Consider the following 26,339-nt stretch of genomic DNA (forward strand, 5'->3'; position numbering starts at 1 on the left):
TAGAGAAATGAGATAATGATAGATTAATAGCATAATTCTGGCACAAAATTGCACCATATTTGGCATAAATTCTTGCTTGGACTGACTAGCATAATTTAGCAAAACGGTTCGTACCTAACACTGGTGACGCCACTCAGCATTGTTCAAAGTCCGCACTCCGCAGCTATTGTTTACAAACATTCAAACATGTGTCGTGTCTCGTACACCTTGTGTGCATTTCGTTTGCTTTTTCGGTGGTATCAACTCTATACGCAGTTACCTTTTGATCCATCATGGGTCCCAGCATTACTACTGGCTATCTATGTTCAAACCTTTTGCTATTGTTAATCTCTGAAATAATGGAAAAGTGTACATCGCATCTCGCGTTTTCCTTCTTCAAAATGTTTCCATCATTTCCAACTCCAAAATAAACCTTAAGTTTCGTCTATCCTCTCCTCTGCATGAAAGTGATGAGCGAAAAAAAAATTTAATCAAGCACCCTTGCTTGATTTTTTTTCAAGCTTAGACCTATTCTAAAACCATGCTCACACTTGAGGCGCGTGTTTCAGTAACAAATGCAATACGTATTTAATTGTTAGGTTTGGAGTGAAGGCAATGTTACGTACATAGGTTACTTGTGTGGTTTGGTAGCGAATGCAATCTTTAAGCTTTGTTAACCCCACCAATGACTCGACACCTTGATGTGGTGGTGGGGTTTGTGAGGTGCGAGGAAGAAGTGGACGATGGTAGCCGGGCAGTTTTCTACCCTGGCAGGTGGAACCATGCTACTAAGGCCATTTTTGAGTACCCAGACTAAGTTCGATCTTCTTTTGAACCTATTTTTTTCAGTCTTTCACTTCTTCCCCTGTCAGGATAAACCAATAGTTGATGACCATAGAATGTTAATGGATGATGGCTGTGACAACTCTTCTAATGTGATGGAGGGTGGGGATGGGCGGCATTCCTCCTCACCCGTAAAATTCAAGTACCTGACGTGTTCGAGCGAGGGGAAAGTCTTTATGTCAAACTTGGTCCCTAGTACTGGGTCGGATCTCGACAGACTGACGACGCCTTAAGTGCTGGGTATCAGGTCTATAACCAGGAAGTAACCTCTAGCGGTGGCCCATTAATGTGACTTTCCACACCCCTCCCTTGTTGGGCTCCATGGTGGGTGGAGGACTACCTGGCTGAAAACATCACTCTCGTGTACATGTATGCATTATTAGGCCCTAATGTTGATGACCCCAGCGCGGAATTAGACTTGGCTAACGGATTCGCTCAAGAAAATAAGAACAACATAACAACGATGGCACCATATGAGCCATTAACAAGAAATAATAAAAAAAGAAAAATGTACAAACCCGACCCAACATTATTTCATTTTGACCATATTTTTGGGACAGATAATTGGTCCAGATTTCTTGTTCTCAAAACAGAGAGGAAAATTTCCTCCTATGTTTTAGAGAACAAATTATTAGGCTTACACCCAACCTGAGAAATGAGTTTCAGAGCACTGAAATTTAATGAATGGCTGATTTGAAGCCACAACAAAAGCCCAGTCAGAAACATTTCAGAACATTAAAGAAATTCAAGGGATAAATGTAACGGTGAAAAGCCATGACATGCTCAACTATATCCAAGGTACAGTTGTTCTACCCAAAATTAAAAATGAGGAAGAATTACCAGAAAAGAATATTATATTAGAATCCCTAAAATTAAGATATGACTAGTCACGATCTGGAGTTATATCAAATTCCAAGTAAAAAAAATCAAGAAGTTTCCATCAAAATAGCAAAAATCAAATTCACAGGCCAAAATTTACCAGCAAAGATTAAAATACAGTAGTACCTCGAGATACGAAAGGCTCAACTTACGAAAAATCCAAGTTACGAAAGCAAAGACGAAAAATTTTACTGCTCTACATACGAAAAGTTTTCAAGATACGAAAGGTTTCTGAAAGTCCGAGATTCGCCCCATAACAATTTTGAAACGCGCCGCACGCCGCCATCTTAGTTATAGTAGACTCGCCACCATCCTCCTGCTCTCCCATTGGTTCCTGATGCTAGCCAAGCCATGAGATCCTTCTCTCTAATTGGACAGCATCCCTCCCATCATGCATCTTCTATACGTACGTGTTGGCGTGCTTTAGCTCGGCCACTCCGCACCCGAAACTTTACCTTACGCAATCGGCACTCGTTCGCTCCAACGATTTCGTTTAGTAACGTAAATTCGTTAGTGATTTCGTTGCAGTACATATTATCGTGTTGTGCTACTTTATCGTGTTGTGAGAACGTAACTTAATTACGAACAGTACATAGAGTCATGGGTCCCAAGAAAGTTGCTGAAGTTCACAGAAAGAAGAGAATGCTTTCTATGGAGACAAAAATGGAGATAATAAAAAAGTATGAAGCTGGCTTGCGGTTGAGTGTGATCGCTAAGGAATACGGCCGAAATCCGTCGACGATAGGCACCATCCTTAAGCAGAAGGAAACCATCAAAGCAGCTACACCTTCCAAGGGCGTGACTATTTTGTCCAACAAGAGGAGCCATGTGCATAATGAAATGGAAAGGCTGCTTCTTGTATGGATCGAGGACAAAGAAATCGATGGCGATACGATAACCGAGACGGCAATCTGCCACAAGGCCAGCGCTATTTTCGGCGATTTGATTGCCCAAGCCAAAGACGACGGCGGAGAGGGGACATCAACGGCAACCCCAGAGTTCAAGGCTTCTCATGGGTGGTTCGAAAAATTCCGTAAACGGATTGGCATCCATTCAGTGGTGAAGAAATTGAAATTACGTAAAGTATAAAAAAGTAGTAAAAAGAAATGTAAAAATCAAAAAAAGACAAAATAAATTTTATTTTAAGTTTTTTGTAAAGTTAAGTGTTACAGTTTTGTTAATGTGTTTTGTAAAGTTTAGTTTGTTTTTCTGACATTTTTTATGTGTTTCGTAAAGTTAAGTGTACGTATCTGCCGTTTGTCCTCCTCCTCCTCCTCTGCCGCCACTTTCGGAGATAGCCTCACTCGAAAGGTAAGCTTCCACATTTTACGTTACAGTAATAATATTTCTTGTACACTAATATACACTTTATTACAGGTTTGGATTTTTATTCTTAATTTAGGTATTGAATGGTCCAAATTGTTGTAGTATTTCATTGTTTATAGGTCAATTTAGCTTTATTATGAAATTTAATGGGGTGTTTTTGGAGGGCTTGGAACGGATTAGCCATTTTACATGTAAAATGTGTTCCAAGATACGAAAAACTCATTATACGAAGGCCGCCTCGGAACGGATTAATTTCGTATCTCGAGGTACCACTGTACTTGGTCAAAACAGAGAAGTAAGCCCTCACATACCGAAACCACTGCAATGTAAAAAGTGTTGTAAATTTGGTCACATATTCAAGAAATGCCAAAATAAAGAAATATGTGCAGTGTGCGGTTCAGAAGACCATAGAACTGAGTGGAATTGCCCAAATAATAAATGTGCTAACTGTGGACTTGCTCACCATGCAAAGTCAAAAGAAAGCCCATTCTATATGTACAATACAGAATTAAAGCTTTTGAGAGTAGAACTGGAATGGCAGCAAGAGAGGCTAAGCTTGAGTTAAAAGTTAAAGGGATACTTGACCCAAGCAGAAATCCATCATATAAAATTATGTTAAAAAAATAAGGTTCCCCAAATATCTGAAGCTTGTTTAGAAAATAGGAATCTAATACCTGAAACCACAATAAAAAACAAATATGCTGCTCTATCATCCTTAGATGATCATGATGCCAATACTTCATGTATAGAGACAGCACCTTCCAATGCAGACATTGCTGATGATATCCCACCAGATCAGAGAACAAGGGGAAAAAGGCGAGACCCTGGAAATGGGACCCCTCCGAAATAAAAAAAAAACTTGACAACAAAGAGGACTCCCATCCTCTAAAAAGTAATATAGATAGTATTGAAGTAGAAGCTGAAACATTAACCACCTCACAAACTAACGATTTCTCAGAAAATAACAACATTGTCCATATAACTCCATCACCCATAATAGGATAAAGAGGAAAATCCTTAACTCATCCTCAACCCCAACCAAGTAGCAGTATTCATCAACAAGCTGCCTCTGTTGAAATAGACTCCTCTCCCAGTCTTAGTAAAACAAGCAAGACACTCCCAATCACTCAAAATAGAAATGCCTTATCCACTCATGATAAATTATGTGGATGTAATGAATGTTTTATTGTTCAGTTGAATACAATGAAACTTTCATCAACAAGCAGCCTCACTAATATGATTAATAATTTTATCAAATTCAAAACTATAAACCAACAGGAAAATCTAGAAAAACACTCCGAAGATTGCATGTGTGTAGACCATCTTATTAAAACTCGCTCATCGAGTGCTAGAGGCATAGAACATTTATTGGAAAAAATAAAACAAAAACAAGTCCCAGTGGAACGTAAATGGTTTAAAAACACGATTACAAATAGGAGAAATTCAAAGATTATTAAAACAATATGAACCAATAGCAATATGCTTGCAACATACAAATGAAAATGTCTCGAGAATAGGCAATTATACACTAGCATCACATTCAGTTCCTGATATGAATACATTAGGAACAGCAATTTACGTCAATAACCGAATTACGAAAACATATTGACTTATAGTTCTGAATTCCAACTATCTGGAATTAAACTTCATATTAACAACTCTACTTTTAATTTGTATAATATTTACAACCAACCTTCATGTAATTATGATTTACAAAATCTACTTAAAGTATTACCGAATATAGGTGATGATTTTTTAATGGTTGGAGATTTTAATGCCCACAGCCCATGATTCCTTTTGCAATGAAACAGATTCACATGGTAACAAAATTGAGCATATGACTGACAATCATAATTGCATTTTAAATGATGGAGATGTTAGCACTTAATTTTCAAAATCCCATGGAAGTTTTTCATCCATAGACTTAAGTATTTGCTCACCTAATATAGTGGACAGATTTGATTGGAATGTTTTAGATGATCCTTATACCAGTGATCATTTTCCAATTTTAATATCCTGTTTGGGACATACCCCAACACCAACTATCCCACGATATAATGTAGATAAGGCAGACTGGGACCAGTATAAATTTAAAACTAGCCATCCATTTACAGCAGTAAAAGGTCATGATGAGACAGAAGATTTCTTCACAAACTTTGTAATTACAGCTGCTGACGAATCTATTCCTAAGTCAACTACTAATCCCAAGAAACACTCAGTACCCTGGTGGTCTGACACACTATCCCACCTGATACAAGAAAAACATATTATAGGTAGAAGATTAGAAACCCTGCCTAATAGATTTAATGCCATAAGTAAAAGACCTCTAAATTGAGAGCATTGCCAAGAAACTTGCAGACATTACTATAGAAATCAGTCTACTAAAACCTCGTTACAATCGGATCTCTGCAAGATTCAGAAGGGAAGCCATTAGAGGAAAAATAGTCATGGCAAAAATATGTATCTAGCATATCTGATACAACCTCAATAAGTAAAGTCTGGGAAAAATTTAGGAAAATTAATGGATCTCATATTAGATCTCAGAGACATGCACTAATACATAATGGCCAACCAGTACATGATGGTACCGCAATTTCGAATATTTTAGGGCGTAACATCCAAGCAATAAGTAGTATAATCAATATAGATGATCACTTTCGAACCATTAAAGCCTGTGAAGAAGCTGTCCCATTGAATTTTGAAACATTAGAGGATATATATTATAACCAGATTTTCACAGAAGAGGAATTTGAATATGCTTTATCTAACTGTAACTCTTCTGCTCCAGGCCAAGACAACATAAATTTTGAGATGATAAAAAACCTGGCTCTTTTAGCAAAAACATACTTATTGAAGCTTTATAATCATTTATGGGTAAATCACCTGTTCCCAAAAGCATGAAAACATGCTACAATCATACCAGTTGTCAAACCAGGGAAAGATCCAAGCAATCCAAATAATTATAGACCAATATCCCTGACAAGTTGCTTGTGCAAATTGCTAGAAAAAATGATAAATTATAGACTAAATTGGTGCCTACATAAGAATAAGACTCTGTCTTCAACTCAATTTTGCTCACAATCTGAAAGATCTACTATAGATTCACTTTCCCATCTAGAAAATTATATACGGAGAGGGTTTGAACGTAAGCAAATTACAGTTGCCATATTCTTTGATATCCAAAAAGCATATGATACGACCTGGAGATACTCAATTTTAAAGTCCTTACACGAAAATGGTTTTAGAGGGCACTTACCAATTTTTATCGAGAATGTTATCCATGAAAGAACTTTTCAAACACGAATAAATAATGTATATTCTGACTCCTTCAATTTAAATTGTGGAGTCCCTCAAGGGGGAGTGTTTTGAGTGGAACACTTTTTGCTCTAGCTATTAATAACATCGTAAAGCAGTTACCACAGGGAGTACAAAATAGCTTGTATGTAGATGACTTTGCTATATATTATTCCTCAAGCAGTCTTCGTCATCTTCAAAGAATTCTTAAAGCTATCAAAAAGATCCACAACTGGACTTTGTCAGTAGGCTTTAAGCTCTCTATAGAGAAAACCCAAGCAATTATGTTCTACAAAAATAGTAAATGGAAACAGAATCAAGACATAGATCTTAAATTAGGTGATAGCCTCATTCAGTTTAGTAATACTGTAAAATTTTTAGGCTTGGTGTTTGACACTCATCTTAACTGGAAAGCACATATAGCCTTTGTAAAAAATAAATGTAATAGTGCCTTAAATTTGATAAGAAAATTGTCTCATACTACTTGGGGAGTTAAGAGACAAACATTGCTTATGATATATAAAGCACTAGTTTTATCCAAAGTAGATTATGGAAGTCCAATTTATGGGTCAGCATCACAAAGTACCTTGAAGTCCTTAGACTCTATCCACACTCGAGGCTTGAGACTTTGTAGTTGAGCCTTTAAATCTTCTCCAAACACTTCAGTATGTTGTGAAAGTGGCGAACCCCCATTATCCTTACACCGTGACCTTGTAACAATGAGAAGTGCTTTAAAGATAACATCCACTGATTCCCCCACAAAAAAACTATTTGCCATGCAAGATATATTTATTTGTAATCACGAACCACATTTTCCAATAAGAGCTAATAGGTTATTGGAATCTATTGGTGTTAGAGTAAATATACTCCCACCCTCAAATTCTCCACCTCCATGGATGATGAAGGAAATCAAAGTATGTTCTAACCTATATCATCTGTCAAAAAAGCAAGATTATACTTCAGATCTCTATAAACAGTATACATAGAACAATTCGAAGTAAAGGCCCACATACATGCCATATACACTGATGGATCCAAATCTCCTGCAGGAGTTGGTTGTGCTGCAGTGTCATCATGCAAAATAAGTCAGAATTCATTGCCAATGAAGCAACTGTCTTTACTGCCGAGTTAACAGCAATTTAGCAATCAATCAGATAAAATTGTCAAATAATAAACTGAATACTAAATTTGTAATATATTCTGACTCAAGAAGCGGAATTGAATCCCTCAAGAGTTATTCACATAAGAACCCTTTAGTAAAGGAAATTAAACAAATCATCAATAAATTATATTCACGTGGGGTTAACATTGAAATATGCTGGATTCCTGCCCATGTTGGAATCCAAGGTAATGAAAAGGCAGATGAAAAGGCCAAGTCTGGGATAAATTCACCAATTTTTGACAATAAATTGCCTGTTACAGATTATATAAACTCAGTGAAGCAGTGCATAAAAACAAAATGGCAAAATCTGTGGGATAGTGAAGCAGACACCAATAAATTAAAGTGCATCAAACAGAAAGTAGACTTGTGGAATACATCAGTACAAAATGAAAAACGAGCTGAAGTAATATTAAGATTACGAATAGGCCACACAAGACTTAACACGAGTATTTAATGATAACTCCACAAGGGAAAATCCCTCATTGCAATGTCTGCAATACAATTTTAACAGTCGAGTATATTTTATGTGAATGCCTAATTTTTAATAGAGAAAGAAATTTATATTTAGGCAATAAATCATTATCAGAAATACTATCAGAATCAGATAATTTTTCTTTATATAGAGTATTAATATTTAAAAAAAAGACTAATTTGATTAATAAGATTTAACATATACCCTACTAAAATAGATGACTTTTGTCATTTTTATCTACAGGTACTATCCTACTTACAACCAAGTTTGGTTCCGACCCACTGGTTGTAAGTCAGAATGGATGTAAGTCGAACCTTTGAAAGTGGCCAACATACTGGGTAGGGTATACTATCAAACCTTTGCTATATAAAAGTGCCTACTTAGTACTGTAATGTAATGTACAATCATTATTTCAATCTTTTTACCATAATGTACTTCTACTAATACATTTTAATCATTTATGTAATAGTATATATTACGTACAATCAGGCATTGAGTTACAATGGGGTTAGGTTCTTGCATGCATGTCAGAAGTCGATTCTTACGTAAATTGGTTTGCAATTCAGTCTACAGTACAGTTAATACCAAATGATGCTGGAGATAGGGCAGGGTAACTCAAACTGATGCTGCCTGAGTGATGAGAGTTCTCATGCCTGAGTGATGAGAGTTCTCATGAGATGGCGCAGTGCCAAGTAACTCAATGGTCAACTGTCTGAAGTAAGGTTGTAAGTACGAGTGGTCGTATGTCGAGCAGGTTGTAAGTCGGATAGTAGTTGTATTTCAGTCTTTTATAAGTTCAATTCATATTTTTAATTCCAACCTCATGTATCACTTAACAATCCCCTCATTTATCATTAATTTATTATAATTCATTAACTTCATTCCATACCATTCCATGTTGTAGACAACATTTTATGAGCGTATTTTTTAAATAATTTCCTCCCGAATGATTTCGGGCCAGCACTGTAAGAGTGATTAGACTCATTGGGCTGGTAAATCTTAACTTTATAATAATAATTATTAAGCTTGTTAAGCTTGCCGGTAAAGAACAGGTTAGCCATAGCTAAAATCAGAGAAACCACTATGCCATATTAAGTGCGTAGTAATTAAGAAATTAAGACAAATCTTTTATGTCGTACTGTAATACGTCAATGTTTACGTGTAAGATTTGGTAGTGAAACCAGTTACATACGTAACATGTTCTGTTTGGTAGCAACGCAATCTAAGCTTTTTAAGCTTGCCGGTAAAGAAGAGGTTAGCCTTAGCCTTAACTCAGAAGCCGCTACCGTATACATTAATTATAGAAATTAAGTAGATTCTTTTATGTCTACTGTAAAAATACGTCATTGTTTACGTGTGAGATTTGGTAGTGAAACCACTGTTACATACGTAACATTTGCCGTTCGGTATTGAACGCAATCTTAAGCTTTGTTAAGTTTGCTGGTAAAGAGGAGGTTAGCCTTAGCTTACATCAGAGAAGCCGCTATGGTATAGAATAATTATAGAAATTAAGACTATTCTTTTATGTCTACTGTAAAAAGACGTCAATGTTTACGTATGAGATCTGATAGTGACACAGTTTACATATGTAACGCGTGCGCGGTAACGAACGCAATCTGTATGCTTGGTTTATAAGCGTCCTCGTAAAAAAGAGGTTAGCTTGATATTAAACTCAAGAGATGCTGGTACGTAATGGTATAGTAATTATAGAAATTAAGAAGATTCTTTTACTTGTACGTACATATATATGTACCATGCAGTACCATAATAATTGTCTTAAGTCCAATAAGCTTGAAACCAGCCCTGATATTGGACAATTTGCCGTAAAAGACGCACCTGTTTTATAAGGACATTTATGAAACAAAATTGTTAGTATCATAACATTTACTGAAAGATAATTTTCAAGCGATTTTGTATACAGCATTGCAGTCGACTCCGTATAAGATTTACCATAAATTAATATCGAATGTAAAAGTTTCTAGGCTTTTAGTGACGATATGGTTTGTTTACTACCATAGTCCTGCTATAAACCACCAGGGCTGCGCTATGGTTTGTTTACATTCTTAAATGCCGATTTACTGTAGGCAAATTTTCGTAAGTTTTTGATAAATATAAATTGGGTTTAATTTTAATAGTTTATTAATTTACTGTAATAATTAGACTTGCTTTTCAATGTTTTTATTATGTTAGCAACACGTTTTATGCCTACCCACGGCACTACGTTCTACTTACTATTTACCTAGGTAGCCTATGGCGCTTGGTCAATAATCGGTTGGACGCAGGCCAGTTTTCTTTTATACTGTATATTATACATTTAAAATTATAAATATACGTTTAACATGATATTTATTTAACTTTTAACTTATTTAGTTGTTATTTTCATGTAATGTATTGTATAAAAAGGCAAAATTAGGGTAATAACTGATGGTCAAGAACGGATTTATCCATTTTCAGTTATTTCTTATGGGAAAACTTGATTCAGTTCTTGAAATAATCGAATTTCGACGCTCCTTCTGGAACGAATTAGCGTCGAGAACCGAGGCTCTACTGTATGTATATATATTGTTATGTATGAAGCCTGGCCTTCAGAGGGCTCCAATACGTAAACAGGAAAAACAGAGTAAATTACTTGAACTTACTGTAAAAAGGATTTAAAGTGAACATTTACTCTAGAGGAAATGGTTGCCAGAAACTCAGCTAATTACTTTACATCTATTTATTCACAAGAGGCTGCTTAATGGCCTGGGAAAGTAAATGCAACTGGTCCACACGTGGACTAATATCTCTCAGGGGATGATAGTTGGCTTAAAGTGAGATTGACGTAAAAGCTGGTTTCGTAATCTTGCGGTAATGCAACACTTGCGGCCGGACAGACTTGGACACGTGACTCAGGGAATCTGGAAAAAGATCCCAGATTAGACAAGATAAAAAAAAAAAAAAACTTCTTGCACAAGTTACGATTATTCAGTTCTCTAACACTGGGGAAAAGGCACTCTAGTGTTTAACTGAGGTATGCAATGACTTCATTTGTCTGGGACGATCACACAAGGGGAAGGATGCGGCCATGAGGCAGTGAGAGGAACAATGGGATGAGTTAGAAGTTTGATTTATGAAAATTAGGAGGTAAGGAACTGGCAATATGCTGCTTCACAAGACGTACCTGGATGCCATGATCAGTGGACCTTTGTAGAAATGCGGCGTCCGGCTTTGTCTCAGGTCTGGGGCTCGGGCGCGCCAGTAACGCCGTTAGGCATAAGTGTGGGAGGCTGGCTGTCTGGACATCCGTCCGAGGTCACAACTGGAGCCGACTGAGGGCGAGGGTAGGTGTGTTTCCTGGGTGTTCGGGGTCAGCTTAACCCCCCAAGAGTAGGGCAATCCTGGAAACAGAACACACAGCCAGCAGAGGGTTCACAGGAAAAAGAGCTTAAGATATAGGCCTAATAAGTCAGTCTGCCTACATCCTTCCCTTTGGGATACGTCCCTAGAGCTGACAAGTCTATTTTCCCCCTTCTAGGCAGGAAATTCCTATCTCTGGCTGGCTAGCTTTGGTTTCCCGCCTAAATCAGCTGATATTTGGAGGAATATGGCTGCCGTTTTACAAATCAAAATAATTAACTAAATGCTGGGGAGACAAGGAGATCAATAAATGTAGCAGCTCCCCCTGTTAAGAAGGCATTCACTCCTTTTGGGGCGTGAAGGCCTTGGCTTAAATAAGTTGATAGTCTCGACTACCCAGTTCTCCTACTCTAACTGAATTTTTTAGAGCAGCGATACAGCTAACTACAGTGGCCTACCTAACTTATAGGCTAAGAGTACTAACTTATTGGGTTAATGTAGTCTAGCCTAAGTGATAACTACGGGTCGCCTGTGATGACAATCTACTCTGCCCCTAGATAAGGTTACTTGAAAATTCTTTTTACTACTACCGTAATGCCCTGGTACTAAATCATTAGCCTAACCTACTCATTACAGTTAATTAGAGATGCAATCATTCCAGAGTGTGGTACGCACAGCAGCAGTTCGGCGACTGAATTGTTAAAATACATGAGATGAGGTAATGATGTGTGAGGATGATGAGTGGTTAGTAGAGTACCAGGATGGAAATGTAATGAGGTAATTATGACATTTACATGAGGGTTAGTTTACTGGCAGAGATCAGGCTGGCTACGTTCTCTGGGTAGGTGCCAGGATCACACTGCAAATGAATGTGACACTGTACCTTGGGCACAGGTGTCAACGAGAGCATGTGGCTCTTTTGTTAGTGGGTTAATGACATCCCTTCTTCTTCTTCTTATTCCTCCAGGACCTGGCTATACCGGTCCTAGGAGTAGACGGAGGCACCAGCTTTGGGGTAAGGCCAGAAACGCCGTCAGGAGCAGAGGCAGTGGTAGCCTGAGGGATTGCAGAACACCCTACTTCGGTATCTGCAGCAACCGTCGTAGAGGTGGAACCTACTGCAGGGGAGGCCCTCACTTCGGCTGCTGCGACAGCCGTCGTAAGGGTAAGACTCCAGGCTGACTCCTGGTCGGGCAGTTCCTGGTCATCCAGAGGAGGTGAGAATGTGAGGTCTGCTGGAGGTTCATCCTCGGGCGACAGTGGTAAGGGTGAAGAAGACTCATGGACTTGGGATTGGCCATGGGCTGCGGTAAGCTCCATGCCTGTTGGAGGATCTCCTAAAGGAGGATCCTTGATTAGGTTAGGTGCCGGCACTAGCTCAGGGCCAGGCGCAGAGGTGAAGTTCTGTGGTGGCTCTACGTCCAGGCTGGACGGAGCTTGGCACTGCCCAGTGCTGCCAAGTGGCACTGGCAGAGAGTTGAGGTCGACTGGACCTGTGACTGGTACCGGAGGTGCAATACCTCTCAGCTGGCCCTTGGTAATGGGAGACAGAGGCTCCTGTCTCTTTTGGAAGGCTGAGCCTTGTGGAATATGGTCAGTGTCCGCTGCTGGTAATCGGCTAGGGCACCTAGGCCAATTTGTGGAGTGCCCTAGTATGTTGCAGGTTTTGCAACGGAACTGTGAATGATCAGTCTCCTTCCTTTAGTAACGGGGGAGACTGTTGATGGACGTATTTCCTGGAGGAAGTAGAATTTCGATGACTCCTTGCTTTGGAATGATTTGTTGTGGGGTTAGGACCCCTAGGCTTTTTGAAATGAGAGGGAGACTTCATGTCTTGCCCTAGGAGGAGGTCGTAACCTCCTGGAATGTAGCTCGCAACTGCAAGGGTACAAACTTTGGAGAAGTGAGGTCTGGTGACTCAATTGTATTGTCGGAAGGATCAGCTTGATATGGTTGATACCTTCAATGGTGATTAATTGACGTCTATCGACGTTAGCCCCTCGGGGGATTTGGTCTTCCCGTATCAGGGAGATTTGAGCGCCAGAGTCGTCGTAGGCTCTGACGTGGCTTGGTGGATAATGGCTCTGGAGGGGTGCGACGGTTATAGGGCCCTTGGCCGGGGGTCCTAGTAAAGAAGGATTGGTAACTGCCATTGCGATGGCGAGAATATTGTGGTTAGCGCACCCTCCGTAATTTGCAGACATGTGACCCTTGCGGCCACAGTCTCGGCAGAACTTGTTCCAGAACCTCTTCCGTGGCACTGGACGGTAAGGCCAAGATGGCCCCACAGGTTGCGAATCTGTGGAGTCACCAAGGCTGGCAGTGTGCTCTGGCACAGGTGAAGAGTCCTCTCTGGCAGTGATTTGACGTGGGAAGGTTAAGGAAACCTCCGTTAAATCACCCTCGGAAACAAGTCCGGGGTTAACTGGTGGGCTTACCTCTTCCAAAAGGGAGGAGGTAGGTGGTAAAATGGTAAGAGGCTGAGATGATGCAGAAGAAACTTCGGGCTCTGACACTGGGTCAGGGCCAGTTTCACAAATAGAAAGGATGTCGGGGAGATCGGAGGCACTAGCCTCTGAATCTAGAACTGATGATTGATTATTTGGCATGCTGCAGGGATCCGGTGCATCTGGTAGTGGGAGCTGCGTCCAGGGGAGATACGGCTTTAGGAGATCTCGGCCCAAAAGAACCTGATAAACATCAGGAAATTGGTCAACTACGCCCAGGCGGCACAATGTGGTTTCCCTGGTCTCCTGGTCCAATAAGGGCATTTCCACCTTCAGAAGGACCGAAGGAACAGAATAGAGGTGACCATCAATCCATTCAAACTGAATTTCTTCGTCCATATGGATTTTGGCACCCCTAGGCAATGCCTTTCTTGAAATGAGGGAGACCTGGGCTTTGGTGTCGGCCATGACATGTACCCACCGATAGGCTGTAGGAGACTGTTCATCAGGAAGGGCTACATGGTAGCCTTGGAGAAGTTCACCCTGGAAGCTCTCATCCCAAGGTAGGGATCGACTTGGGCACTGGTCTGATCCACAGCATGCCCACGCACACAACAAGTGGTGCAGAACCTCTGCAACCACCTCTTACCGGGAGTCCAGCTCATGGTCTGGGGCTTGGAAACTTGCCGAGAGATTTCGTCATCTCTGAGAGCTAGCTCATGCTTTCTCTCTTCTTCACGTGCCTTCCTTTCTGCTTCTCTGGCTTTTCTCTTGTTTTCTCTTTCTTCCCTTTCTTGCAAGTGCGCGGCATCCTGCTGCGCCTTCATCCACTGGTCAAGTGCTGGTCCAGTGTAACCGGCCTCCTTGCCCAGAGTTATGAGGGCTCGGAGCTTCTCTAGCTCTATGGCAAAGAAGTCGCGGGAAGCAGGGAAAGACATTTCCCTTAGGCTGCAGTAGAGGCTCGGACAAAGTTGAAAATAATGGCCAGGAAGGGTACTGAATGGAATGGGAGTGCCTACTGTGTAATGTGACACTCACTTGGAAATGTGTTCTGCAAGGCGGTAATGACAAAGTCTGAAAAGACTGGGTGCTGTGTGGCACTTGGGAAGTGTCCTGTAAGCTGGTGGCACTTCTGGAATGGCACCTTCTGATGAGGTGAGACAATCAATTGGAGTGTGCGGCATACGTCACACTTAAGGGCGTTCCTAAGTTGGGAGACACTGGAATGGGCAACCTGTAGGTCCAATACAGGTGCACGGCACTTAAGGAGGCGTTCCTTGGTTGAGTGATCCGAAATGGTGGATACTCTAATGGAATGGGCGTTCCGTAGGACGGACACGCAGGTATAAGGCTACCTGTACGTCTGTACAGGTGCACGGCACTTCAGGAGGCGTTCCTTTTGGACGGCACTTAGGGCTGGTATTGCGGCACTTTGGGAGGCGTTCCTTTGGAGTGTTCCGAAGTATCACTGACCCTTGTACATGGACACACTAATTAATTAGGCGTTCCGTAAGGACGGACACGCAGGTAGAATTGCTACCTGTACAGCTGTACAGGTGCAATGGCACTTATGGAGGCGTTCCTTGGGGCACTGGTAGCGTGCTGGTGTGTCCCGTCGGACGACATTAAATGCAGTATACTCAAATATACTGAAGAGAAATGGCACTGCTTGTGGCAGAGTGTAATGGTGGAGAGAAAGTAAAAGGTGGGAGTACTGCAGCAGCCAGTCGATGGACAGTGTCAAGAATTAGTGGCACTGTAAAATGGTAAGACCTGACTTGCACTGGTGGTGGCCAGTCCTAGACTGGTAGGCTTTCTTGATGAAAGTAATGAAGGTTGCGGTGGCACACTGTGTGGTTTGTGCTTGCGGTATACGTAAGTCTTTTGTGATAAAAAATGGAAAAGACCACTCGGGCAACGACAGGTGATGGTAATTTGAAAATGCTCAGTCCTTTGCTGAAGTACTCAATAAATGAAATAAATGCTTGCAAAACTGCAATGGACACTGGCGCGTATGTATCATGCTCGGTGTAAATGAAAGACACAAGAGACTAACATAATGTTAATGTTGAATGCATAAGTACGTAGTACTCTTGGCTTTTGGAATAATAGGCTCTCTCTCTCTCTCTCTCTCTCTCTCTCTCTCTCTCTCTCTCTCTCTCTCTCTCTCTCTCTCTCTCTGAGAGGGTGAAAATGATATATGACGAAACTCCCTTGTATTGAATTGAACTAATAATGGTAGTTTAATATGACGCAACTTGCGTTAAATGATTTTTACTTACGTTAACGTGTAATGAAAGAACTGCTTTGAATAAGGTTTATGAAAACGATAACGCGCTAGTGATGAACGATATTTACGTTACTGGTAGCGGCTTGCGCTTATGAAATGATTTGCGTTTTCATATGAAATTTACAACAATGCGTTTTACGTTAACAATTCTTGTAATTTTACTGTACCTTGAAGATTTACGTTAACTTTACGTAAGGTTACTAGGTCCCTGTGACAAGTGAAAATGACGGTAAGAATTTTAAGCTGAAAATGTTAGCAAACATTTGTAAATGGAAAAGGTTACGTTTAGTACGAAGTGAAATGAAACTTTTGCTCAGCGAGCGGGTGAGTGATGCTAGGTGAAACGCGTGGTGAGCGAACAGAGACAGCTGATTTCTGTAAACGCGGAGGTGATTTTCAACACGAAATTCTAATTTCTTATTCAAGATGAATTACGTTAATTTCTCTGGCAGAACGATAGATACTGTACCGAGATTAATATTATTTACGTTAAAACTCCAAGACTTAAGTTACTTTGCTTAAATCGTTGAGATAATTCTTAAAGGGATACAAACATGGCTGTGTTGTGCGAAACGAAGGTTGGCTGGGAAAGCGCATGCGCGAAGCTTACGAAGCTGGCCAGTTTGAGCGAGCGTTTACGCTCAGTTGACTAGAGCTGGCTGGCTAAGCGGTTACCAACACTTGGAATGAAAACTAAGTTAAAATGAATTCCCCTAACATATCACAGACAAAAGAATTGTACACTTCTTTTGCCGTAACTATTAGTAGAACACTCCTAACTAGCTAGGCTTTCTAACACAACAATAAACCCTGGCAAAGCACTTCCTAGTTTGAACTAGTGCTTTCTGGCCTCTATCTTAAACACGTGCCCGTGTCTCGTCAGACGAGAACAATGCAAAATAACAGAGAATTCACTCGGCGCTCCGGCCGTTACAATATAATAATATTTCTCACTTAACACTTATTTAAACCACTTCTAAAATAAATACTTAAACGTATCTTAAGCTATCATTGGTTATAAATAATCATATTATATGAATGGTATACCTTACCGTGAGTCAGTGTGTGTCTTCCGCTGCAAGTGTGCTTTGATTTGTGCTTTGTAAAAACATTTACATTTTACGTTTTACAAGGGATAACGTGATTTACAAGCTTTTTTAAGCAAGCTAGGTTCGAATCTCGGCGAGGTCGACATTGTTACATATGAAGCCTGGCCTTCAGAGGGCTCTAATACGTAAATAGAAATAGTTGAGGGAAAAACAGAGTAAATTACTTGAACTTACCATAAAAAGGATTTAAAGTGAACATTTACTCTAGAGGAAAAGGTCGCCAGAAACTCTGCTAATTACTTTACATCTATTTATTTACAAGAGACTGCTTAACGGCCTGGGAAAGTAAATGCAACTGGTCCACACGTGGACTAATATCTCTCAGGGGATGATAGTTGGCTTAAAGTGAGATTCACCTAAAAGCTGGTCTCTTTGGTGGTATGATGCTTTACTTGCCCAAAATGTAAAATCGGGAAATATTTGGGAGCCACGAAATGATTGCTGAAAGTCAATCGATTCTCATCTCACCGTACGGGATGTACTATGAAAACAAAAGAATTCCCTAACATTCAAGAACATTGCAATTAGTGTAAAACATAATTTTCATATAAGGATTTCATGTGTCCCTATTAAATGGTCGGACCACTTCCACAGTTTTGTTTATAGCATAGTTGACATCCTCTTTTCCAAATAAGAGAACATCACTCAGTTTTTAAGCATTTTTCACTTTATTTTGTTTTTTTATTATTTTTTAGAATATTCAAGTTTTATATTGTTCCATTTTTATTGATATTAATACTGAGTCTTGTTATAACTTGTATATTTTAACCCCTTAAGATGAGACTCAAAGGCTAAAAAATTTGGATAATAAATGAATAATGCTATGCTGGCATTTCTCCATCCTATTTATATCGAATATACATACATACATATATATATAATACATATAATATATATATATATATATATATATATATATATATATATATATATATATATATATATTCAGGATTTTAAGCCAGAACCAAGAAAAAGTAAGACCTCTTTATAACAAGATTCATTCGTCCTTGCCTATATGCAAGTTGCCCCTGTGAACTGGAAGCCTCCATTCTCTCTAAACCCCTCTTTGCTCCTATTGGCTGCTCTGGATTGACTCTCCACAGGGGGCCCAGAATGAGGGCGTGGCATACCCAGGCAAGATTTTAAAAGAATGGGGCCACAGAAGCTCTCTCTCAGTCTCAGACTTTCTTAGGCTCTGCACACTCCACTTCACCCCTTTTGCTCCCCTACCCACTCTGGGAGATCCCACAAGTGTTCTTATACCTCTATAGTGCACAGAAATATCAGCAGATAAGAAGACTACCAAACACAGGGTTTCCAATTACTGTGAGACTGTGAGATGTAAATTTAGTGCAGTCAATGAATCGTTTTGCCTCTTGTTTGTATTTAATTTCCATTATTCCAAGGTGACTTTTCTCCTTTCTTTGTTCAGCTTCTCACTCCCCCAATTTTAGTTTAGTGCTGTGATTAATTCCCTTGTGATGCTAGTAAACGTCCTTGTTAATTCAAGCTACGTAATAGTCCTTTTTGTGTAAAACTCCCAGTCATTTCATGCATCTTGAGTGGGTTGTAATATTTTATGCTAAGAGCTAGTAGTGTGTAACGTTTGCCACGTGTTCCTCGCCTCAGTACTGATGCTAGAATGAATCTCCGCAGAAAAGCACTGCCTGATTGTGGGAAAAATTGGGAACCTTTTGGAATAAGGCTTGCTTTGAAATAACCCATTTTGCGCAAATTCTGATTTCCGTGTCCGGTTCATTTCCCAGCCAAGTGTTTCCGGTGGACTGACAATCAACCACCTCATTAGTTCCTGGACCTACCCGTAACTTAGTGTAAATATAGTTCATTTAAAACTAAAGTCCAGAGTTTATGTAAATTCCTCCTTTTTCAGCAATATCGACCTTCTGCTGTAGGTTTTTTGTTTGTGATAATTCTCGTTCCTCCAGTGAAGGCCATTTTTAATTGTTAGACTACATTTTCAAGAGGGGAATGAGCAGGTCATAACAAAATATATACATATATATTATACACTTACATATATGGAATGTGAATATATAATATATATATATATATAGTATATATATATATGTATATCACAAGTTTGTAATGTTAATGAATTACATGTCGTGTCTTGCTTGGAGACAGGCTGTAAGGGCAGCTTACTTGAGTAAAGGAATTTGAGTACGTAAGCGTTTAACCGAGAGATTGCTTGTCTTGTAGTCAAGTATGTATATTCGTTTGTAGGGATGTTACAGGCCTAATAGTCCAAGGCACTTGCGAAAGTCACATTCCTTTTGGTGAGATCAAAGAGGTCAGGTGGTACACGCCGAGTGTTGGGAGAGAAAGCCCTCATCGTAAAGGTATGACGCATATTTTCTAAGACTTAGAAAACCGTTACCTTTGAAAGAGAGAGAAGTGTGAAATACTTTTTTACTTAAAGGCTTTGAAAGAGTGATGTGTGAAGTGTATCTTTTATCCATTATTATCTTTATTACAGATGGGTCCTATTCCATGGCTAATTTAGAGACTGGATTCTCTAACCTGACTAATATAATGAACTTTTGACATTTTGGGTCTGGGAGTGAATTCTTAGTCAGGAGGGTAGAATGTTAACTTACTAGTTTTCTTTATGGGCAGATTTGGGTTTTATGTTATTATGACTTGTTAATCATTTTGTTCTATTTTATATTCAACTGCTTTGGGTAATAAATAGTATATTTTTATACCTACGAGATCTTCATAGCCTAACGACATGGTTGCAGACAGAGGGCACCATTGACAACAGGTAAGGATTTCCAATTTGTGTAGCTTTAATAAAGGGGGAGGGGTAAGAGTGGTGGCAGGCGTTTTAATAGGCTTTTTATATATTTTATAAGCTGTAGGTACGCTAACGAAGAGACTGGTGACCAGTTAGACATAGATGGTTTTTTTTGGTAGGAAAAGGGGTTATAATCATGTCACAGGCAACTCGGGGCTCCTTTTGCTGATTCAGTGGGTTGGACAGGGAGAAGCTGTTCGGTTCGTCTCTTGGGCTAAGTCAGTGTCAGCCATCTTGGGATTCTGGAATAACAGTGTTTTAAAACGTGAAGGGGAAAAGTTTAATTTTCGACGTATGAAAGTGTTTTGCAAGTGTAGTAAATAGTTCACGCACATTTGCGGTGCGTATACGTCGGTTTCCATTCATATGAAGATATGAGTGTATTTTTAAGTTTTCTTTCTTATTTTCTTCTTTTTATCTTTTATATATATATTTTTTACTTTTTTTTGTTGTTTATCTCTTTGGGTATTGTTGGTCTTTTAGTATTATGGCTCTTGGGTGGTGGCATACTGCATTGTGGTTTTATGGGTTCTTATGAAGGTGTTGTATTTTTATATTCACCAGTGGTTATATTTGGCAGTATACAATTGTTGAATTTTGGTTTTCTGTGGTTTATATCTCGACTAAGTGGTTATGCGGTTTTATATATATGTGGCAGTATCATGAATGAGGACAATTTTTGGGTACCTTTGGGGATATATATATATCCTAGGGATAATTTTTGAGGAATATGGGTCTTTAGTATCAGTAAAGATTTTTGGGCCATTTGAAGGGATGATGATTTCTGAGGTTGCAAGTCTTGACTAGACAAGTCCATAGTGCCATTTGAGCACATGAGGTATTCACAGGTGGCTTAATGCTGTGATGAGACTGGTTGCTGATTTTTTTTCTTTTTGAGTTGATTACTTGGAGGTTTGCACTGTTTTCAGGGATGTCGATGATGACATTCCTTGGGGAAGAATTTAAGGGGTCAATTTGGGTCGATAGGATATGTTGCGGCAGCAAATTCTGTAACAATACATAGCGTTTTGTATGGAAAAGCGCAGAAATATATATATATATATATGTGTGTGTGTGTGTGTATAGTGTATATATATATATATATATATATATATATATATATATATATATATATATATATATATATATATTCTTTGTATACATTTTGTAATTGGAAAAGTTGAGGTGGCGGTTACGATTCCTTCATCGGAAGACGTCGAATCTACAGTTCAGCAATGGTGGTGTTGGATACACCTACAGGGGTTGCAGATGTTGAATAATGGCGCATGCTGAGTTGTTTCGAGATGGATCATGCGCTCAGCCAGGATCTACAATTATTCAACAAAGGTGTTCGTGAAACACTTACATGAAACCACGAGGCGGTTCAAGTTCCGCCTACATTGGAGACTGTTACTGTTCCATTTCTATCAGTTGATTTTGTTCCATTTTAATGTTAGCTAATTTGGGAAATAAAATGGTATATTTTTGTATCTACGGGGATCTATTAGTCTAGCTTGCATTTTCAGCTAACGCCCAGAGAGATTCAGCCACAGAACAAGGTAGGTAGTTGCCTGTTAGCAGTTTGTTTCATTTTGTTTTAAACGAGTATCATTTGGTCCGAAAAACTCGTTTAAGATATATATATATAGATATATATATATATATATATATATATATATATATTATATATATATATATATCTATATATATCTATATATATATCTATATATATCTATATATATATATATATATATATACATATATATGTATTTATTTATATTTATATTTACGGACTTTGAGGAAGTAAAGAGAATCAGAGGAACAGAGAAGGGAAGAAGGAAGAGACAAAGGATGAGAGAGAGAGAGAGAGAGAGAGAGAGAGAGAGAGAGAGAGAGAGAGAGAGAGAGAGAAGAGAGAGGGGGGGGGGGGGGGGGGGGGGAGGGGGGGGGGGGGGAGGATCCCGCCAACGAGGCGGTAAACCCTTTCAGGTGGTGGCAAAATTACAAGCAAGCAAAGAAAGCAAGCAAAATCCCCACAGTTACCTTAATTGTACCGGCTGACAAATTTTCCCAAAGCCACACTTTCCCCTTTACATTTCTTTTTACAAACAGGACAATTGGCTTACCGAAATACAGAATACACAAAACACAAATACATTTACTCACCTCAGACTCCAGATACTCAGGGCTAGGTAGGTGCTGTGCTGTCTGCTGGGCTAGGCTAGCCCAGACACAACCACTGCCGAGAAGCACAACAAATAAGAGACAAAGACCAAAACCGCACATCAACTAGAAAAACAACACCCTAATCACCACGCAAACAACCAATCCACCAAATCATAACTAACTTCAACCCAGCACAGCAATCCGCCAACACCAACATTGTCCCTAACCGCCAACTCACACACACCATAACACACAACCAACCTCTTCAACTTCACCACAACCAGACAGACACATGCACAACAACTTTACAATACCAAAATTAATCAAATCACACAATATCACTGACCCTCAATGGACAAGACCGCTGCCAAACCAACTGTTTAGTAGAACTCCGACTTCACCGACATCCTCACTTCTCATGACTCCCGTGACATACTACTGCCACTGATATTCTCTGTGATTGCCATAACAGACAATGACTCACATGCTTTTGCCCACCATCTAACCACTCCCATTTATTCTTCCACTTATTTTGCTCTTTCTCTTGCACACAACTTTTGGAGACGTTAAATTTAAACTACCATCATTACTCCTCCATAAGACATCCTGCAAGTGGTTTTGAGAAGTAACCCTCCCTTCAAGTTTCAAGACTAAGTCATTACTTCCTGCAGTATGAAGATAAGAAGCCCATCTGAATCTTTTATTGTCCCCTCGTGAAGTCAACGTATTGAGCACCGATCTCGACAGCTATAAAACTTGCCAGCAAGTGTTTCATTACTGCACTGTTTCCCCATTGTCACATATAGTCAGATTTAATTTTTTCATGTAAATTGGAGAAACCATTCTGCATTTACCTTTGTGAATAAGCTTGTAAATAAACTTGTGTTCTGATTGAGTTTCTTTCTTTATTCGTATCCCATGTTTCAATTGTTGGTGTTGAATCCTTTTAGTTTACTGTAGTAAAGAACCTGATCGGATCCCAAAAGCTTGCCTGTTACAGCTGCAAGTGATAAATCTGATTCATCTAAGCAAGGAATTCTTGATGAGGAGGAGATCATATCAGACTGTGACTCTGTGTCAGAGTTCCTTGTTGGATGAGTGGTTTTTGTGCTCAGCTACCAATCTGGTGGTCTGAAGTTCCATTCTCGGCTCGGCCAACGAGGAATCAAGAGGAATTTATTTCTGGTGATAGAAATTTATTTCTCGATATAATGTGGTTCGGATCCCACAGTAAGTTGTAGGTCCCGTTGCTAGGTGACCAATTGGTTCCTAGACACGTAAAAATATCTAATCCTTCAGGCCAGCCCTAGGACAGCTATTAATCAGCTCAGTGGTCTGGTAAAACTAAGATTTACTTAACTTCAGTCAGTCGACAGGCTTTTTGTCAATCTTTGGTGTCCTTTTTGAGTAACTAGTACTCGGTTGGTGCTGATCTTATGTTATGATGTTGAAGCTGCTGTATATTTGTCTTGATTTGGATTATATAGGGGTGCAACCAATTTGAAGATTCTGAGTCACAAAAAACAGTTTTTCTGTATGTTCATTTGTAAGGCTGTTTCTTTTTCTTGAGTGCACATTTGCTAGTGCAGAGATTTTCTCTCTCATGCTGCTGAAATAGCAGGAAGACTTAGAAATTCTAGATGCTATTTTTGATAGCTCACATTGCCTGCACAAACCAGTCCACTAAGTAGTGGGTGAAACTGCAATACAAGCTTGATTATCCGAAATAAATCTCCCTTGGCTGGTTTGAATTAAGTTAAAATCTGGACAAAGGATAAAAATCCAGTATAGCCTACTGGCTCTAGCACGTGATTTCATACCTGTGATGAGAGTAGTTAAGAACACGGAAAACAGTAGGTTGGGAAGTAAAACACAGAAAACCAATAGGAAGGCTTTTGATTAAATAAAGAAAAAAAAAGTATCGAAGAAAGACTGTAATGTTTATAAAAAAGGTTTTTGAGAACTTTCACTTTTAACTTCAATGGAAAATCAGATATGAAAATGTTTATTATATTGTGAAATACTGCATAGTGTATTAAAATGATGGTTTTATTTTATTGTGACATGCATCAAGTATCAGTTATTGTGTGTATTTCCCATTTATTGTATAGAGTGCATCAAACTGGATGATACAAACAATTAGTTTTGGTGAATGTATAAGTACCGTAGGCTTTGAGACACTATATGAAATTCTACTCAGGGTTTGAGCATTCTTCTATTACTTTCTTAATTACATATTGCAATATATTTTACAGAAATGAAGATTAATTTCACTTATACTGATTTTCTTATACTGATTTTCTTTATAATGGAGGGGATTTTACACTCCTCATTGAGGGCAACAAAGAGAAGACATCCACCTTGATTTTTGTTTGTGTAGTCTGATTACTGAGAGTCCTTAATAATCTTTGGTTGGTGATAATGTTAACAATGACATAATGTACATATGTTGATTTTTCAAATCAATGTAGTTTATTGTGAAATTATCTTGGGATTCAGTTGGTGTCTTAGTGGATGGTGACATCTTTACAAAGAATTTTACTACTTTTAGAGAGAGAGATTCGTATGGCAATTAAATTTACCAATTATTCATTTTATAACACTTATTCAATTTTGTATCTCATAATCAGTTTTTCTTTTTGTTATACTGAGGAAAGTGTATCTCGGTACTAATTTCAATAAACAAAATATAGTTTGCATATCTAATTAAATTAGGTGTACGTTTTCCAGGTGCGTTGGAAGAGTTCTTCTAGTGCTTGCATTGATGCCTATGATGAAAGTGTTAGCAACTGGATGCGTTTTGTCAACTGCTCAAGAAATGATAGTGAAACAAATATAGGAGCATTCCAGTACAAAGGCCTGATTTATTACAAAACTTTGAAGGAAATTAAACGGTAAATGCATCTAGGGGATTCATAACATTTTATGGGTGTAATAATGAACTAACATTTGTTCAGAGACTTAATTATTATTGATGATTGTCATTATTGCTGTTATCAAGAAAATTTTTGTTTATGTACAGCAGTAATGAAAATAATTATTGTTTTAACTCAGTGCTAAGTGTTCTGGATTAAACAATTTTCATTGGAAGAATCAGTTAGGTTTTATCATTAGGGTGATCAAACAGTTTGTGACTAGAGGCTTCTTATCCTATTAGCAAAGGATTGCCATGGGGTAGTAGTTTTAATGTCAGTTTTAACAGGAAAATACTGGGATACATCATTTCATTGGGTAATTTGAGAGATACTATTAACCAAAGTTCATGGCTTTGAAGAAAGTGGGCAGATTTCATAACATACATGCCATTATTTGCATGAAAGTAAATTTTAAGAGTTTTTTTTTTATTTATTAAACTAAGATTAGTTGCTAGTTGGGTTGTTTATAGTTTAAATCCAAGTCTTGACAACTTATTTCTTGACATGGCCCTCCTTAATGAGAAAATTACTATAATCATAACAACAATGCTTCTTTAATAACTCTTCCAAAGTTGTTAGGAAACTGTAGGTCAAAGCAGCCCACACTTGCAGGACCAAACTCAACTGAAGCATGGAGAAACTGTTTTTGAACAGCCTGACTGAAGTTGAGTTAGCTGGAGAAGCTCCATATGGAAGCGATCTTTGAGGCACTTTTCGTAACATGGGTTTGCTAATGTGGCAGACCCAGTTACCATGTTACATACTAAGTTTTAGTACCAGCTCAGATAGTCTGAGGCAGAATTCATGGGAAAGTCTGATATGAAAGCTAGAAAGGGCTCATCTGGAAATTAAGAAGTTGAAACTTCAGTTGCTTCAGACAACCAAATGGAAGCTTACTCGTCTCCACCTAGCTATCATAATAAGCCTTCAACACTGGTTTAATGAAGTTCCTATGAAAATATGAAAATCAACCTGAGTTGTTCTTTCTTGTGGAGTGCCACCAGAGATGATGTCATTCCATGCCAATCGCTTACTGGATTCAGTGTTGGACTCCCATGAAGGGAATGAAAAATTATCTCTTCATAAAGGCTTGAGTGCTCTCTCAGGTTACCATAGGCAGTCCCTGGTTGGTGCTGTAAGGGCCGAGTCTCAGTTATTGGCGCCATAAGGTGCCAATAATAGTTATGGCGTCATAACATACCTAACAGTGGTGCCTTTAATGGAAAGTTAGCTCCATAAGTTGCCGAGTTTTGGTTTTATGGCACCATAAATTGCCGAGTTTCAGTTTTATGGCACCATGAAT

General features: G+C 38.9%; 1 protein-coding gene across 3 annotated transcripts in view; it reads left to right on the forward strand.

The window, feature by feature from the left end:
• LOC135226957 (zinc finger protein 260-like) overlaps positions 1-26,339 on the forward strand; it is a 554,628-nt gene that overhangs the window by 344,293 nt on the left and 183,996 nt on the right. For all 3 annotated transcript variants that reach the window (XM_064266642.1, XM_064266641.1, XM_064266640.1), the window contains exon 5: positions 24,852-25,015. In XM_064266642.1, coding sequence (XP_064122712.1) covers positions 24,852-25,015 — 164 coding nt within the window. The remainder of the gene's footprint in view (positions 1-24,851; positions 25,016-26,339) is intronic.

This window comes from Macrobrachium nipponense, chromosome 15, assembly GCF_015104395.2.
Source record: "Macrobrachium nipponense isolate FS-2020 chromosome 15, ASM1510439v2, whole genome shotgun sequence".
Classification (NCBI taxonomy): Eukaryota; Metazoa; Arthropoda; class Malacostraca; order Decapoda; family Palaemonidae; genus Macrobrachium; species Macrobrachium nipponense.